General features: G+C 36.2%; 1 protein-coding gene across 4 annotated transcripts in view; it reads left to right on the forward strand.

The window, feature by feature from the left end:
* The window catches only part of USP33 (ubiquitin specific peptidase 33), a 35497-nt gene that overhangs the window by 7910 nt on the left and 10833 nt on the right, over nt 1–16754 (forward strand). For 2 of the 4 annotated variants that reach the window (XM_071436471.1, XM_071436473.1), the window contains 14 exons: nt 1045–1107; nt 2631–2783; nt 3972–4071; nt 6977–7046; nt 7636–7749; nt 8427–8505; nt 10459–10873; nt 11265–11405; nt 12891–13003; nt 14030–14201; nt 14304–14408; nt 14985–15018; nt 15799–15844; nt 16504–16684. In XM_071436471.1, the coding sequence (XP_071292572.1) occupies nt 1045–1107; nt 2631–2783; nt 3972–4071; nt 6977–7046; nt 7636–7749; nt 8427–8505; nt 10459–10873; nt 11265–11405; nt 12891–13003; nt 14030–14201; nt 14304–14408; nt 14985–15018; nt 15799–15844; nt 16504–16684 (1786 nt within the window). Of the gene's footprint in view, nt 1–1044; nt 1108–2630; nt 2784–3971; nt 4072–6976; nt 7047–7635; nt 7750–8426; nt 8506–10458; nt 10874–11264; nt 11406–12890; nt 13004–14029; nt 14203–14303; nt 14409–14984; nt 15019–15798; nt 15845–16503; nt 16685–16754 lie in introns of all 4 variants that reach the window. The other 2 variants (XM_071436474.1, XM_071436475.1) reach the window with 2 other exon arrangements.

Here is a 16754-nt window from a genome sequence, read left to right on the forward strand (position 1 = left end):
GTGGGGAAGAGGTGTTCAGGGATGCATCTACCTGGCAGGTGGGAAAATGCTGTGAAACTTAAACCAAGGTTTTGTATTTTTCACATAGAGCTCTTAGACTATTACTGAAAAACTAAATTTTGTACTAACATTTCCATAGGAGAGTCTTGTAGTTGCAGTAGGACTCTTAATGTCATGCTGTGATGTTTCTCCTCTTGGATGAATTGGCATCTTGTCTTCACCTTTTTCAGTAGAAAAACCTGGTGAGATCCCAGCATGTAAACAATCTGCAACTTATCAAAGAGCTGTGATCATTTAATATAGAAATTGGCCGTGTTGAGCTACTATTTGATTGCATAAATTAACATGCTTAGAGTTACACAGATAACCTGCTGTACCCTCCTGTGTGATTGGCCTGACTCATGCAAATGAGGAATTAGCAAAAATTGCTTGAAGATCAGCAGCTGCAAGATTCCACACTCGACTCGCCAAATATATTTTGCAATGAGCAGGATTAAAATAGGCAATTATTTTGCATGTTATAACTGGAACATGGCAAGTTCTTAGCCATATAGTGCTGGAAACTTATGTAAAGGTGAAGAGCCTTATTAGTTGCAAAGTAATGCTCTGATGAGTAGGCACTGCAGATAGGGACATGCAGGGATTTTTGTATAAATGTGTCTGAGGCTGTTGCCATTCAGTATTTCACCACTCAGACACTGGATTAACTTTGCGTTTTCTGTAACAATATTTACCAAATGAGGAATTGTAAAAATACATGTTGTCAGTAATATGAATAAATATATAGGAATTGCCAAAAATATTATATTCTACACATTGCCCATCAGTGCGAGAAGTTGAGTTAAATCTTGCAGCATTCTTTTTTGCTTTAAGTGATATTTATTTCACTGTTTTCTGTGCATGTCTCTTGGTTTGTGTAGGACTCAAGTCCAACAAGTTTGAAATTTGAGTGGATTTAAAGGGACTGGCAGTATGTTCCTATTCTGTAAACCTATTTGAGACCACGTTTTAATTCTCTGTACTTCTGTGTATGTTGCCCAACAGAACAGGTGTACGTATGTTGGCTGTGGTGAATCCCATGATGATCACAGTACCACCCATTCCCAGGTATGTGTGTTTGCTGGTAACACAGTTCCTTGAAGCAGTGGAGTTAAAGAACTTTTATTTCAGTGAAGTCAATAACCTATGTTAGCTAACTGTGTGGAGGTTTGATTAGCTGTAATTGTTTTTCATGTTACAGAAGTGGATCTTGCTAATTTAGGAATATGTGAGTTTGCAGGTTCTGTGCAGCTGCATAATTATGCAATTCTTCTAAAGAAGATGGTGCAAATGAAAAAAAAAAAGACAATTAATACTGATGATTTTCAAGATGCACAGATGAAAGACTTATTGAGTACCTCAGCTTATGTCTAGTACTTCACTACTTCAGTCTAAATTTCTGGGACTGTGGCTGCCTGATTGGTAGGAAGAGGAAAGTTGCATTAATGGGCAGCTGAAGAGGTGCAATATAGGGAGTATAAATTACCAGAGAGAGGTGCTTTGTTTCTGCAATATGCTCCTTGTTTCAGATGAAGAAACTGTAGGCTGAGCTGAGCATTTGCTTTCCTGCTCTGTCCTGATCCTGGATCCAGCTTGGTGGGAGCAGTGGAGTGTGTGCACTCTGTTCCCCAGCATGCCAGGTTCTGCCAGGGCTGGGCAGCTTCTCTGCATAGGTTTGGCTCTAAACTCACCGTGTGTTCTGGGCACACACGTGTGCAAGGGCAACACTTGCCAAAACAAGGTATTCTGGGCACCAAGAGGTGGCAGTATTATAAACATGTCATTTCTGAGTTGCTGATTTTGAGACTAATGAAAGTCTTGCCATCAGTTTACAGTTGGTCAGTAAATGCATCTAAAGTTCCACAGAACAATTTTTGATCCCTACAATTACTGAAAAACCTTGGTGAATATTAAAATGAAAGAATAGTTTATACAGGGGTTTTACAAGAGGTATGTGGTGTTATGACTGGGTTTTACCACCACTCCTGATTTTTTTTTGTTTTGTTTTGAAACAGGAACTTGAGAAGAAAGAGTACTTATACAAATAGGTAGTGCATTAATGTAAATCTATATAAATACCTTCACGGGTTCTTTATCAGCTGTTAAAGCTGAATCACAGTTCTAAAGCCTTTACAAGCGACTGAGAAATGAGGTGTTTCTAGAGTAGTTGGAGACCAGATGGTCCCTGAATTTCTTGCATCAAACCAGTTGAAATAAACATTGTAGAGATGGTAGCTCCCATTGTGGCTAGTTACAGATATTCCTTGAAAACTGGTTCATTGTGAATTGTAGCACTTCTGACAAGAATAAGAAAGCTTTCTTCTTATTTTTTTAATTACAGAGAGGCATGTTAGATATTGCAGTGTCTTGATTCTGATTGCATGTTATTGCTAGTTTGAGTGATTGTACTAAAAATGAATGTTTGTGTTAGAATTTAGTAACTGAATTGTTCTTTTTCAATATTCTAATGTGCAGACTTGTTTCATTGTTGAAAAACCTAGAATTTTGAAATATCTATTCTAGCTTGCATGTAGCAGTATTTAGTCTTTCCCAGTTTCTGAATCCCAGTTGTGGTTTTTGTTCTGTTTCAGGAGACAAAGCACTGTCTAACTGTCAACCTTACTACTCTCCGTGTTTGGTGTTATGCCTGTAGTAAGGAAGTATTCCTGGACAGAAAATTAGGATCTCATTCTCCACTACCAAGTACAAGATTGTCTCACCAAGCACAAGAAAACAGTGTGCAGGTATTTTTTAACCCAAGGGAGCAAAGGCAGCTGTAGTTTTGCAGTAAAAATTATGTTTTCTCTTAAGTGAGAGACTAACTTTTCCTCCATTCTTGTGGCTGAACTTTCTGTTAATTCCTCTATATTTTCATAAAACTTTTTTGGCTTTACTGGCATCAGTAGTGTTCACTCTGATCTTTTTTTTTTTCTTAGATAAATGTTGTCTTAGAAAAAGTTACACTGCAATTGTTTGGAATAATGCTTGTAGCTGAAAAAAGAAGTGCTATTTCTTATTGTGTGTGTCATGTAGTTACATAAACGTGACAGGTAACTAGGTTAAAAGTCACAAGTAGAAGTACTGTATTTCTAAATGTGTTCTGCTTGAGACAGAGAGCAGTAGAAGATAGATCATCATGCACTGGTTGAACAGAAAGATGGGCAGTTTTTCAATCTGTATAATAAATATATTTACTTCAAAGTTTAGTATTTAATATTAATGTAATCTGATCATTTTCTCAAACTGCCAGCAGCTCAATTGGAATGTCATGACTGGAATTTAAAAAATTCTGTTGTCTAAAAATTCTTGTCACTTGATATAAAGTTGAGTTCAGACTTCTGAATTTCTCTTCTATTATATTTAACCTTTTTTAGTTTTCCAAGGAAACAGGTATAATATGCAGAAAAATCAGTGGAACTTAAAAAGTTTATGAAGCATTTTGTTCAGGATTTTTATTTATGTGCTCACAAAAAGAGCCTGTAATTCAATAAATGGCTGCCTGTCTACTAGTTTGTTTCTCTATTTGTACATTTTTCTTTCAGGAGTTTAATTTGTCTTCATTAACTGTAGTGAGCCATCTGGTGGCACATCAAAAACACCTACATGAGCTTAGGTGATAACTCCTGCCTTAGCTGTTCCATGCTGGCTGCTTTGTTATCCAGGGGGAAGAAATGCCATCCCTGGCTTTGTTTTGGTTCTTCAACTGTTGTTATAAAAATCACTCAGGGATCTGATAACAAAAACATGAGGGAGTTCTTAGTAAACCTTCTGAGGGTACCTGTGAAATCCTGGTGTTCTCACTTCTGTGCAGTGAGATTTCAAAATACATTCACAGAATTTTCCAGCTCTAGATTTGTTGGTAAAATTACACATAAGCTTAATTAAGTGGAAAAGTGATTAATTAAAGTAAATATTCTTTTCCTCCTTTTAAGGATTTTAAAATACCCAGTAATCCCACACTGAAGATTCCATTGGCAGCTGTATTTGATGACTTAGATATAGAAGTGGAAGAAGATGAATTGAAGACCAGAGGTAATAAAAGCAAAACCCTGTGCATTATTTTTCTGCTCCAACTCAGGTGTTTAGTTTTAGTTTTTGTCTTTCTTGCAGCAATCTTTCTTACCTCCAGAGCAGAGGCTGTTGCCTGAGTTTGGCTATTGCCAGAGCATGTTGGAGTAATGTTCAGTGCAGTTGGTATTGTAGCCACTCTGGTTCCAGTAGGCCGTTTAAAAATCTGTTCTACTGGTTTTGCCTCTTCGCCCTAAAAGATTCCTGATTTAAATACTTTCCTCCATTTTGAATAATCCTTTTCTGAGCCTGTAGTATCCTAGTGTGGGGTTTTGGTTATTTGTTTTCTCCTTGATGTAATTGATTTCATGCACTGCCAAACTTTCTCATATCAAAGATTACCCCACCCTAATACTAAATCTAGTGTAAAGATGAAAATTAGAGTGATGAAATCCTAAGAAGCAAAGCTAATCCCAAGCAGTGAAGCTTTAATCTTTCATTTCATAAGAGAACATAATAATTACTATTTCTTTAAAGCCTCTAATTATTATTGATAGTTCTAAAAACTGTCTGTGTATTTGATGGTAAAGAAAATACTGCTCAGTACCATTTTTTCAGAACAATATGACTAGCAGATTGTTGAGCTGTTATTTTTGAGATACCATTGCATATGTCAAGGCAGTTTGTTTTCCATCAGTGATGAGAGAAAAGTTATTCTAATTTATGCATGTGCCACTTTTGGCTGGGCAAGAGTGAGTTATCTTCAGAGTAGCTGTTATGGGGCTGTGTTTTTGGATTTGTGCTGAAAACAGGTTGATAATGTAGAGATGTTTCAGTTATTGGTTAGCAGGGCTTACACACAGTCAACCTGTGCTGTTTCCCACACCACCCACCAGGGAGTGGGTTGGGGGTGCACAAGAAGTTGGGAAGGGACACAACTGGGACAGCTGACCCAAGTGATCAGTGGGATAATCCATAACAAGTGGCATCCTGGGAGAGGAAGGAGGGAGTTTCAGAGTTAGGGTGTTTGTCTTGACAATTATTCATGATGGAGCCCTGCTTTCCTGGAGATGGCAGAACACCTCCCTGTCTGGGGGAAGTGGTGGATGAATGCCTTGCCTTGCTTGTGCAAACAGCTTTTGCTTCACCTGTTAAATTGTCTTTCTCTCAACCCATGAGTTTTCTCCCTTTTACAGCTCCCTGCCCATCCCAGCATTAGGGAGTGAGTGAGTGAGTGAGTGAGTGAGCAGCTCTGGGGTGTTGAGTTGCTGCCTGGAGTTAAACCACAGCAATGGGTCTCATTTCTCCTTCACTCAGCTGCTACCAGCTTTCCCTCTCCTGAGTCTGCTGGCATTGGTCAGAAAACGTGCCTTGTCCCTTCTGTTGTCTGGCACAGCCTTACAGGATGTGACACCACCCCACTAATTTGCCATCTGCCCTTACATCATTACACCATGTGTTCTATTCCTAGTTAGTGTCTCCAACTAACGTGTCTATTTGTATATTTTTATCTCTTCTTATATTAATATTTTGGGGGGTGTAGCTTACCTTGCAATAATATACAATTAGAATTGCATTTAAGTTCCCAGTAATGATGATGGAACTGTTAAGAAACTTATTCAAACTGAAAGGAAGAATCTTCTTTAGCTTTGTTTTAACTTTGCTCCTAAAATTTCTTTTGAAATGCTTTTGATGAAACAAACATTAGAATATATCTTCACAAGAAAAGAAGTCTGTTTGAAAACTTTCCTTGCAATACTGCAGGCTGGAAAAATGCAGTGAGAGTATCTTCCTGAACTATGTGCTGCTTCTGAAAAAACTGAAATAAAATCAAAATCCTCTAACTGTTCTTGCTTTCAGATTTCAGTGTAAGAATGATTGTTCTCTTTGTAGCAGAATTTTTAATGCATGTTCAGATGCAGGAAGCAGGACTGCATTTCCATTCAGACAGATAGAAGGACATTTTAAAACTTAATTTTGAAGTCCTGTCTATTAGAAACTGTAACTGAAGTAACCCAAGTGGTTTTCAGATGTAGAAAGATTTTATTAGTAACTTTTCTTTTTCTGCCATAGACCAAAACTACCAGGAAGGTTCCTGTACTTCAAGAATTGCGTAGTCATCAGTACTGATTGCTGAATGTTTGTCATGATTTTTAAATTTTGGGTCTTAATGATTCTTTGCTTAGAAATGTTACTGTTCCCTCATACAAAATCAGTTTTATTTTGATGTATTACTTCATTAATGTAATACTTTCGTAGCCATGAATAGTATAATTCATAATTATGGAAAGAATATATGTCAATTTGTAACTTTCATGTGTGTGGAAAAGCTATATGTGACTATCTGTAAAGAATGTAAATAGTGTGACTTAGAAAATAAACAATGTGGGAAAGTCTGAATTGAGCACTCTGTTAATAAAAATGAAGGTGTATCATTGGAATGGAAAAGGACTAATTGCAGGACTAGCCTGGGATAATCACATCTTGAGTAGGTTTTGAATATTGAGTGTAATCTGATTTAGTGTGAATTTGGAACAGAAGAGTGAAATCTTAGAGAAGCTTTTGATAATGTGATTAGTTACAAATGCAGCATAGCAACAGTTGAACTGAACAGGTAAGTCATTAAGCTGAAGTAAAACTTTGGCGTTGAGAAACATATTTTAAATTAAAATCTGCAGGTGTCATAAACCATGAAAAGTTAGTAAGATGAAATACAATCCACTTTTCTGAAGTGTTCTTTAGTCAATTGAGATCAGAACAATTAATTACTACTTCTAGTTAGATTGGTATTCGTTTAGGAGTCCTGTGTTTCTTTTAGTTACAATTCTGCATTATATTTGGCATCCCAAGTGTTCCATGAGTATTTTGATCAGTATATATTTTCTAGGAATTATTGGATTAACAGATTTGTATTTTTTCTGTTTTCCAGGTCTAACAGGATTAAAAAATATTGGAAACACTTGTTACATGAATGCAGCTTTACAAGCTCTTTCCAACTGGTAAAGAAAATGATAGTTAATGCAATTTTATATTTGCTTATGCATGCATTTTTTTTCCTGATGGGCTTAAGGGGTTTGGAGAGGTGCACTACCATGGAGGAAGACATCTATTTGTTGAATCTGTCTTGTATACTGCAAGCAATTTATTTTGTTATATGGCCCACTCAGCTTTTTCTCTTTTTCTCTCATTCTAATGCCTCCTAAATAAGAGTATATGCAGTTTTAGAGATAAGAAGAAAATCTGAGAAAAGCTGCAGAAAAAGCAGAGGAAATGCATTAGAATAAACTTTTAATTCAAGAAAACAGATATTAGGATCAGAGCATGGCTGTACTGCTGTATACATTTATACAGTTCAAATGTAGGAACTGTATAAATGTACACAGTTCATACATTTATCAACTGTACTTCCTACATTCATAAATGCTGCAACCAAACATTTCCTGTCCTACCAGGATTTATGAATGTAGGAAGTGGAATTGTTCAGTCATAGAATAGCATTACTCTTATGATATAATCCTGTATGAAATGCAGAGTTCCTCTTGTATTTTAACAACCTGAACAAATTACTGTTTTCTTCTTTTTATTCAGCCCACCTTTGACGCACTTTTTTCTTGACTGCGGGGGCTTAGCCCGAACGGATAAGAAACCTGCAATTTGTAAAAGTTACCTCAAGCTGATGACAGAACTCTGGCACAAAAGCAGGTATTAAATAGTGATGAAATAATAATAAATAATAAATAAATTCCAAAGTCATGAGGGATGCATTAATCTGCCCTAGGTTTATAATTTATATTTTATGTGTTCACAGAATTCCTCTTAAAAAAAAAATCAGGAAGGAAAGATTGACCTGCAGGGCTTAAGCACTCTTATAACCTGTTATTTTTTATACATACCAAAGATAGGACAAGAAATAGATTGGATTACAAGCATTTAGCTCTTAAAAATGATTATATTTGCCAGAAATACATCTAAAATATTTAGCTATTTTATCCTCTCTGTGTCCTTTGTTCCGTAACAATATTTTATCAGTTTCTCTTATTTCCTTATATGGAATTTATGTAATATCTAGCTAAGAAAATACTTCAAAATATAAATACAGAGGTAAAGAAACAGTAATTATTCACAGAGCCAAGAGTATGTCTGATTTGTTTGATTGTCTGACAAGAAATGTGCCATAAGATCCCTGATACACTTGCTGTTTCAGTTGGGTGACAACTGTTTAAAAATTGTGTAGTTAATAATTCAATGCCACTATTACATTTTGTTAAGATTAATATTATTGGTTCAGTTGCAGGTAATGGTATGATCCCAGTAAAGATAAAAAAATCCCTTTAAATTCTTTATTTTTCAGTGTTTATATATTTAAAACTTTTTTTTAGGCCTGGATCTGTTGTCCCTACTGGTTTATTTCAAGGAATTAAAACTGTTAATCCAATGTTTCGAGGCTACTCTCAACAGGTAAAACTTTCTGATATCTTTTAAATCTGCCTAAACCGTAAAATTATCTCTTAATCAGAAATCTAATGCTTAAGATACCTTACTTCCTATATTTGTTTAAAGCAGAAGCAACATAAACTTTAGTTAATATGACTTGAATGTAGATCATCTGAAATGGAATAATCAGTAGTTAAGTCATGTTTTATATTTATTTATATCAAATTCTCAAAAGGCTTTCAATGTGGAATAACTCCTTTTCTTTCAGGAAAATTCAAATAATATCTGAACTTCTCCTTTGTGGGAAATAATGCTGCTAATGTTTGAGCAGTCTCAGAAAATGAAGATGTTAAAAAATAAAAAATAATATAACAGATTTTTAATATATGTCTATCAATGATGTTTTACAAGAAATACACAGGATGCAGTTTCCATTTAGTGTCTTGGAAAAAAGCCCCACTGTTTGTGTGTTATGGGAGCCACAGGCTGATAGCTTGTTAAATGGGCAGGGTTCATTTTATAGGAAAAGCATTCTTCAGTTGCTGCTTCATACAATATCTTGGTGCATTCATACAGTGTGGAGCACTATCATTAAAAGCTTTAGGAGTAGGGGAAAAATTTAAACCTTGTAATTAGCAAAGCTTACTGGTGTCTTCTGGGAATCTGCATGTATTAATAGGAACTTTGCTGGTTCCATTATGTTTCATATTTGTGGAGTGAAGGATTAGGACACATGTTTTCATGTTCAATTGCTGCATGATGCTGTAAAGTCAATGTTTAAATACTAAGCTTAATGTTCTGTAATCTGCTCATGAATTTCTGTCTGAAGTGCCACCTAGCTTTCTGAAAAAGCAGAAATTCAGCCTTGATAACCAAAAAGAAACTGTATGGAAACTTAATTCTTGCAGCTTTGAATCCTGATGAAAACATCTTTTTCCATGCAGAGCAACACTTAACGAGAACCTTTTTCAGTTAGGCCTGGACCATAGTTCAGTTGTATGTTCAGCAGTTTCATGGCAACAATTAAAACACAGCAGGGCTTTCATAGCCAGCACTCTCCTAGGGCAAGTTGGGCAGCCACGTCCAATCTTCAGGGAGAAAATTACATTGATCAGTGAAAAATGTTGATCTCTTAATTGGTGTCTTGATGGTTTTGTTAATTTTGTTTTTTTTGTGAAAGAATTGTCAGCAAGTAGGCATACTGGGGTTTTTTTCATTACCCAAATCCAAACTCAGTTCTGTAAGTTGCAATTTTTAAGAAAAGAAATGTTTTGTAGTCAGCAGTTTTGAGCTTAATAAGTAATTGCTATGATAGATGGGAATGTTGAGCAGCAAAAATTACTATTATGAACAACCAGAATACAAAAAGGAAAACAGAAGAAAATAAAAGCAGTAGTAGTTGCCAACAAGAGGCTTTTGTTTTCTCACATACCTGCTTTATTGGATATTTTCTATTGCCAAGATAGAAATAGATACTGCACTGATTGATGAAATTTGGTGGCTTTTAGGATGTTTTCAAACACAAATTAGACTTGTAGTATTACAGCTCTTTGTGGGAACACATTTGGGAAATCTTGTTGAGGCTTTAGAAGAAGAATTGTAGTATTGTTGGCAGTGTGATGCATTGGAAAGACAGGCTAAGTAACTTCGTAGTAATTTTACTTCCTACCCAGTGAAAGCAAGGCTCTGGTTGATTTTAATGGAGCATTTTATCTCTAAATCTTAATTTATTTTGGGAATTGGAGTGTTTTGGAGGAAACTTGTATGATAAGATTACTTGTGACATGCAAGAAACGTATGCAGGAAACATACATGGTCTGGTAATAAAAGTGGTTTTGAACATTAGACCTGGGACAGAGGAACTTTCTTTATTCTTCATTAACAGGCAGCTTTCATTTTAGTTATCTGTATCTTTTCTGATGTGAATATCCTCCAGATAAAATAGAGTAACATGGTAAAACTTGTTTAAAATTCTAGGATGCACAAGAATTTTTGCGTTGTCTCATGGATTTGCTGCATGAGGAACTTAAAGAACCAGTTGTAGAACTGGAAGATGCCCAGCCTATGAGTGTTGAAGAGAGTATGGAAGAAGATAAGAGCCAGTCAGACTTAAGCTTTCAGCCCTGTGAATCCTGTGTAAACTGTGATAAAACAGAAAATGACACAATTTTCAAACCTGTCTTAGAGGATCCTGCAGAAACAACCATGTTAATTCAGGATGATGATAACAATTCAGTCACTTCCAAAGACTGGCAGAAGGAAAAAAGCAACAAACTTAAACGAGCAAATTCTATGGAAGACTTGGAAAAAGACACAAACACTGCTTCAGAGACCACTGAATTTTTAAATAACCAAGGAACTGTCAAAGTACAGATACACAGCAGATTCTCAGGTAATGCATTGCTAAAGTGCAATTGAAATAGTCAAAATCTTAGCCAGAATATCTGTGGGAGTAGAAGTGAGTTATAGAATGTAGTAGAGGTATAGGCCAAATTAGCTAGGTGGTTTTACTTGTAAACCATGTCCCTACTTAGTTAATTTTGTCTGTTTAGGTCTTCTGAATTTGATTTTAATTCCCTTGGTGAGCTAACTGTTTGTACTGAGTAAGGTTTCAGATAGACTGGGTTTTTTTGTTTTGATCTTAACTGCAAAGGAACTGAAGTGGTGCTACATGCCTAAATGTCCAGTGGCCTGACAGTGGGGTTAAATAAGTTACACGACCACTGTGTCTGTTCATTCTGCAGTAATTTTTTTCCCAGAATTTGTGCAACTCTGAATTGCAGATTACATCAATGACGTTCACATGAATGATGTATCTGCTGCCCAAACACCATCCTCAGCTGAAGGGATGAACACACGCTTATCAAACAGCCCTCCAAAGTCATTCCCATCGTGCTCTTCACTGGCACAAGTCCACAAAAAAGGTAGAGGCTCTTTATTTTCTCCTTCCTGGTACTGAATTAGTCCATATTATAGTTCTCATTGTGTTTCTTATGTCTTGTGTAACAATGCAGGGTTGTTCCTTAGGGGCTTTTAGCTGGTGGGGAAAAGAGTGTGTTATGTAAGCTGGACATGCAAGATTATTCCCTGTATTTCTATCATCTTCTGATTCTTTTGAAGCATGAATAGTATTTGCCTTTATTTTAGGAAGGCAGAATATTATTTTTAGACCATTTTCTCAGTTGTACCAGTTTGGAGAGAAGAGAAAGGTATGAGAAGTTAGTAACCCCAAAGGTAATGCTCTCCAGAGAATAAGCTCATTGGTTATTCAGCAGAAGTTAAGTAAATCAGCATTTTAGTCAATTAAGGTTTAAGGAGCAAAGTGTAATTGTACTGTAGATAAACCTGTAAATGCTGGCTGCTTCGTGGATGTTAATGTCCCTGCAGTGCTGAGTATTTCTTTTGGCACTGCAGCAAGATGCCTTTATGAGCATCTGGAATTTTTAGACTTTTACTGCCTTTACATATAAGACAGTGCTGCTTTAGGGCATGAGGAACAATATATAATTTTATTTTCCCTGATTTGTCTAACAGTAGATTACTTTAAGCTAAGCTTTTCTTTCAGGGCATGCTTTTAAGGCATTGCACCAAACCAAATCAAAAAACAAATACAACTTTAATATTATGATCCTGCTTCATTTGATAGCCTGTGCAGATAAGTTCTGAACATTCATATTATCTTTTTAATGCTTTAGCATTGGTGTTGCATGACAGTGATTTAATGGACTTAAATCATTGACCTCCTTGGTTTGTTTGTTGAGCAGCTTTGACGCTGCATCTGTGCTACTGTCTCCAGTTTTGGCTTTGCCATTACAGGAGGGTTTTAGACAACCTGAAGTGAGTCTGTCAGAAGAGGTGCTCGGTCACTGGTGCTTGCCCAGGAGAGGTGTTTAAAAAGGTGTATTAAAAAACCTGGGGTTTTTTAATAAGCAGCTGTTAGGCTGGGCTCCTGTTGTACCTTTAGTCTGCGTCAATCCTCTGTCATCAGTGTTGTGATACAGTAACCTTGTGATGCTGCTCTTCCGCCCAGCATAGTTGAAACTTCCCAGGAAGATCTGATCAAATTAAGTGTCAAATAAAATGTTCCCTTTTGTACCTTGGGGGATTCCTGCCAAGATAAATCCATCATGTAGCAATAGGCTGTAGACTGACAGTTTTAATTTTACCTACAGAGGAAAATGTTTCTGGTGATTGTCCCCAGTGGTTTGAGGAACCCATAGGAATTGCCTGTAATGGCAGTAATGTGATCTCATAATTCCTAAGAAATATTTAGTAAATAGAAAACAGGGCTTGGCTCATAATTTAACTCTGAACATGAGACTTCTAATTATATTACACAAAGCTGAAGTGCAATCAGAATCCACTGTACTTTGCCTTACTGCAGCCTTTTACTTTTGTCATTTTTCTAGTTTCAACGGTATCGTCCCCAAAAAGGAAGAAGCGCAAGAAGTACAGGAGTGTTATCTCTGATATATTTGATGGGACTATAATAAGTTCAGTCCAGTGCTTGACCTGTGATCGGGTAAGAAGAGAAAGTTCTGGCTTTTAATATGTTCTTTTCTTACTGCTTTATGAATACACTCATTCTCTGGTAACTTTATATTCTTTTGTGGCAGATTTCCTCAGAAGGTTGGGGTGTTTCATACTCGTTCTCTCAAATTGTAATAGTGGCTACTACCAGCACTTTGTGTTTAGAATAGCTTGTATTCATTGAGCTGAATATTTACTCAGAGCTGAAAAAAAAAAATTTGAGAATTGGTTTACAGCAAGGATGAAGAGAGAAGCTTATTCTTCAACTTCATTTAGGTCTCATTCGTTTTTAATAATGCTCTGAATATCCTAATGCATACATGCTACAGTCCTAAATTCTCAGGTACCTAATGTTTCAAAGAAAAGATAAGACAGTGATCTAATACAGTGCTGTAACTGTCTTATCAGATAGAGACTAACAAAATAAGGTCTTTCAAAAAATGCAAGTAAAGACACTAACTTTTGCAATGATATGAATCATTAGCTGCTCTCTGAAGTTGTCCTCAGGTGAACAAGTTCAAAAAACAAGGACAAATTTCTAAAATGTGTTTGATGTTTGACTCTGTGACTATGTGATCACTAAATGAAGCACAGGAGCAAGGAAATGCACAGATGGGTCTCCCTTGCAGCGTGTGCAGTTGCATCAGGTCAATATAATGTCAGAGTAAAATACTGTGGAAGCAATGGACTGAAGCTTTCTGAAACTATTATGTGTAACATGGCCTGAAGCAAAAATCATAGTGCTTTGTATGACTGATATGAAGAAAAATAATAATGACCTAAAAAATTGTTTCCATGATAACAATGCACAAGTTAATTTTAAAATGTTATTTTTTGGTTCCTCTTTTTTAGAAAATGAATTCTTGTTAATGTGCTTTTTTATAATACATTCCTACCTAGTGGAATTTTCAGTGATGCAGTGACTTGGTAGTTACTAGTGAATTGTACAGAATTCAGTCTAATTAACCATTTCTCTTCAAGCCTAACTCCACTGTGTTTCATTTATTTTTTTCCTTAGCTGTCTGTAACCCTGGAGACCTTTCAGGATCTGTCCTTGCCTATTCCAGGGAAGGAAGATCTTGCTAAACTCCATTCTGCAAGTCATCAGACATCTCTAGTCAAGGCAGGGTCATGTGGAGAAGCATATGCCCCCCAGGGATGGATAGCCTTTTTTATGGAATACTTCAAAAGGTAAATAATATTTACCTTGTTTGATTCAATTATCTATTTTGAATTTCTAGTTTCTGCTCTTCTGGCAGAACATTTGTTGGTTTTCTTTCTTTTCTGTCAATGATGTTTCAGGTTTGTTGTCTCATGTGTTCCTAGCTGGTTTTGGGGTCCAGTTGTAACCTTACAAGATTGTCTTGCTGCCTTTTTCGCCAGAGATGAGCTCAAGGGTAAGAGGTTAATTACCTGAACATGTTTCTTCTGTGTATTTTTTCCTCCTGTCATAATGAGATGATTAATATCTTCTTAGCTTAATGCAGTTAAGCAGAGGCCACCTGTTAAGGTGTAATACAGTCAGTCCTTGTTCATTTGGGATCATTCATTTCAGAAAGGTAAGCTTCTCATTCAACTGAGTATTTGAGATAAATGCCTATGAAAGCTACTTTAGAAATGTCACGTCAGTCTGAATTTGGTTTAGTAAAATTGTATCGACTGAAGGCTCATAAAAATTTCAAACCCACTATATTAATATTCATTCTCATAACCTCAATTTGGACATAGTAAATTATTTCCCTTTCAAATTATATAGCATTGTCTCTTCAGATTATACTGTACTGCTTCAGAGTTGAAGACATAAAACCTAAGAACCTCTCCTGTAGTTGCTATGTCAACACTATTATGACTATTAAATACTGAATGCAACTTAAATTCCCTTGACACTGTTTTCTATCAAATGTACACACTTAAAGGATAACTGTTTGGATTTAGAGAATGATGGCTGGTTTTCTTCTCCCTGATGTTTGCAGGTGATAACATGTACAGCTGTGGAAGGTGTAAAAAGTAAGCTGGCTTTTACCTTTGTTTTACTTTGTCTTAATTTGAGGTTTTACTGTTTCTGTTAGTCAAGAGACATTTATTTCTGTTGGGTATGTCCCAATACTGTTCATCTTTTGATATGATCCTGTGTTGTCAGAAATTCTGTATTCCCAAGGAATACTTTCCAAGGAAGCACTGACTTACCCTACCACGAGTGCTTAATTCTTTCTCATGCTCTTCCAATTTAGATGTAAATTGGTTTTGTTTGGCAAAATAAAAGCTCTTAGCCCTCTCTAACACTAGCAGCTTTCCCTTGATATGCAGTAGCTCACTAAGGTGTGTTAAATAAATAAACTATGGCTTTAAATACTGAAGAATCAAGAAACAGAAGTGGTGTGAAGGCTGCTTGAAGCCCTTTTTGGTACTGGAATGTTATTCCTTCTTGCATGTGCTGTAGATAATTTCTTAGAAGTAAACTTAGTTCATCTTTTTTTTTGTCTTTTGCTGGATAATCAGCTTTCATGAAGCCTCAAGTTTTTTCCTCTATGTTAAGAGAAACTGTTAGCTAGCTGGGACTTGATTGTACTTGCTGTTTTGAATTTTTCAGCAGTACAGATTGTCTTGTCTTATGAACCATCATTGTTTGTATCATTTTGGCTCCTCCGTGTCTAGTCTACATTCCAGAAATATTTTGGGTTTACTAAGGCAATGTTCAGCTTAGGCTTTTGCTGATCTAGTGCAATAAAGTAAAACCATTTCAGAATTAATTATTGGTTGTTTTGGTTTGGTTTTTCCTTTGCTTAGGTTAAGAAATGGAGTGAAATTCTGCAAAGTACAAAAATTTCCTGAGGTACTGTTACCATATGCACTTTAAAGTGCTTTTTCTGCATGATTATGAATGTGGTAAGAGTAAATGAGTTGCACAGAGTAAATTGTGTTTATAATGCTGTGTGATGGAAGTCTACCTTCATATTGGCATTTGTTAAGAATGTGAGTAACGTGGTTGTTCACCCTGTAAGGAAATGAATCTTGTACGTGACAAGTACAGGAATGGGATTTCCCTGTGTTATTGCTGTTGGTCTGCAGGCAGTAACAACATTTCTATTCTGTGTTAGTATATATGCTACTGTTTATATTGTGTTCACAGAATTAAACACCACAGCCAGATTAGAAAGCTTTTCTATAGTAACATTTGTAACTTTGCATTTAGGAAGTAGTCCAGTCTTACACTTGAAAGCATGAGTTGATATCTGCAATAATCAGGAGGAATTAGTGTCCCTCATTACAGGATTGTGCAATATGTGCATTGAGAAAAGGTACATTTTTCAGTGCTGCATCAATGTTAGTAGCCACAGCTGATTAAAACACAGAGTTTATTAATATGCTTGAAGTCATAGGGAAAACTATCCTTTTTGGGATTATAAAAGGAAAAGATGGTACACACAGTTTTTAGGTATTTAATATCAAATAGCATGTATAGTTCTTGGCTGAATCTGTCAATCCTTACAGATTCTGTGCATTCATCTCAAAAGATTTCGACATGAACTCATGTTTTCCACAAAAATTGGGACCCATGTGTCCTTTCCCTTGGAAGGCCTTGACCTTCAACCTTTCCTTGCAAAGGACAGTCCAGCTCAAATCGTGACTTACGATCTCCTGTCTGTCATCTGCCACCATGGAACTGCCAGCAGTGAGTATGAGCTGATTGTTTTATCTTTGCAGCTGGTACATCAGCACTCTTCTTCAAGGATGAAAACTGT

The sequence above is a fragment of the Agelaius tricolor genome, unplaced genomic scaffold, assembly GCF_023055355.1.
Source record: "Agelaius tricolor isolate 1412-34295 unplaced genomic scaffold, bAgeTri1.0.p SCAF_11, whole genome shotgun sequence".
NCBI lineage: Eukaryota > Metazoa > Chordata > Aves > Passeriformes > Icteridae > Agelaius > Agelaius tricolor.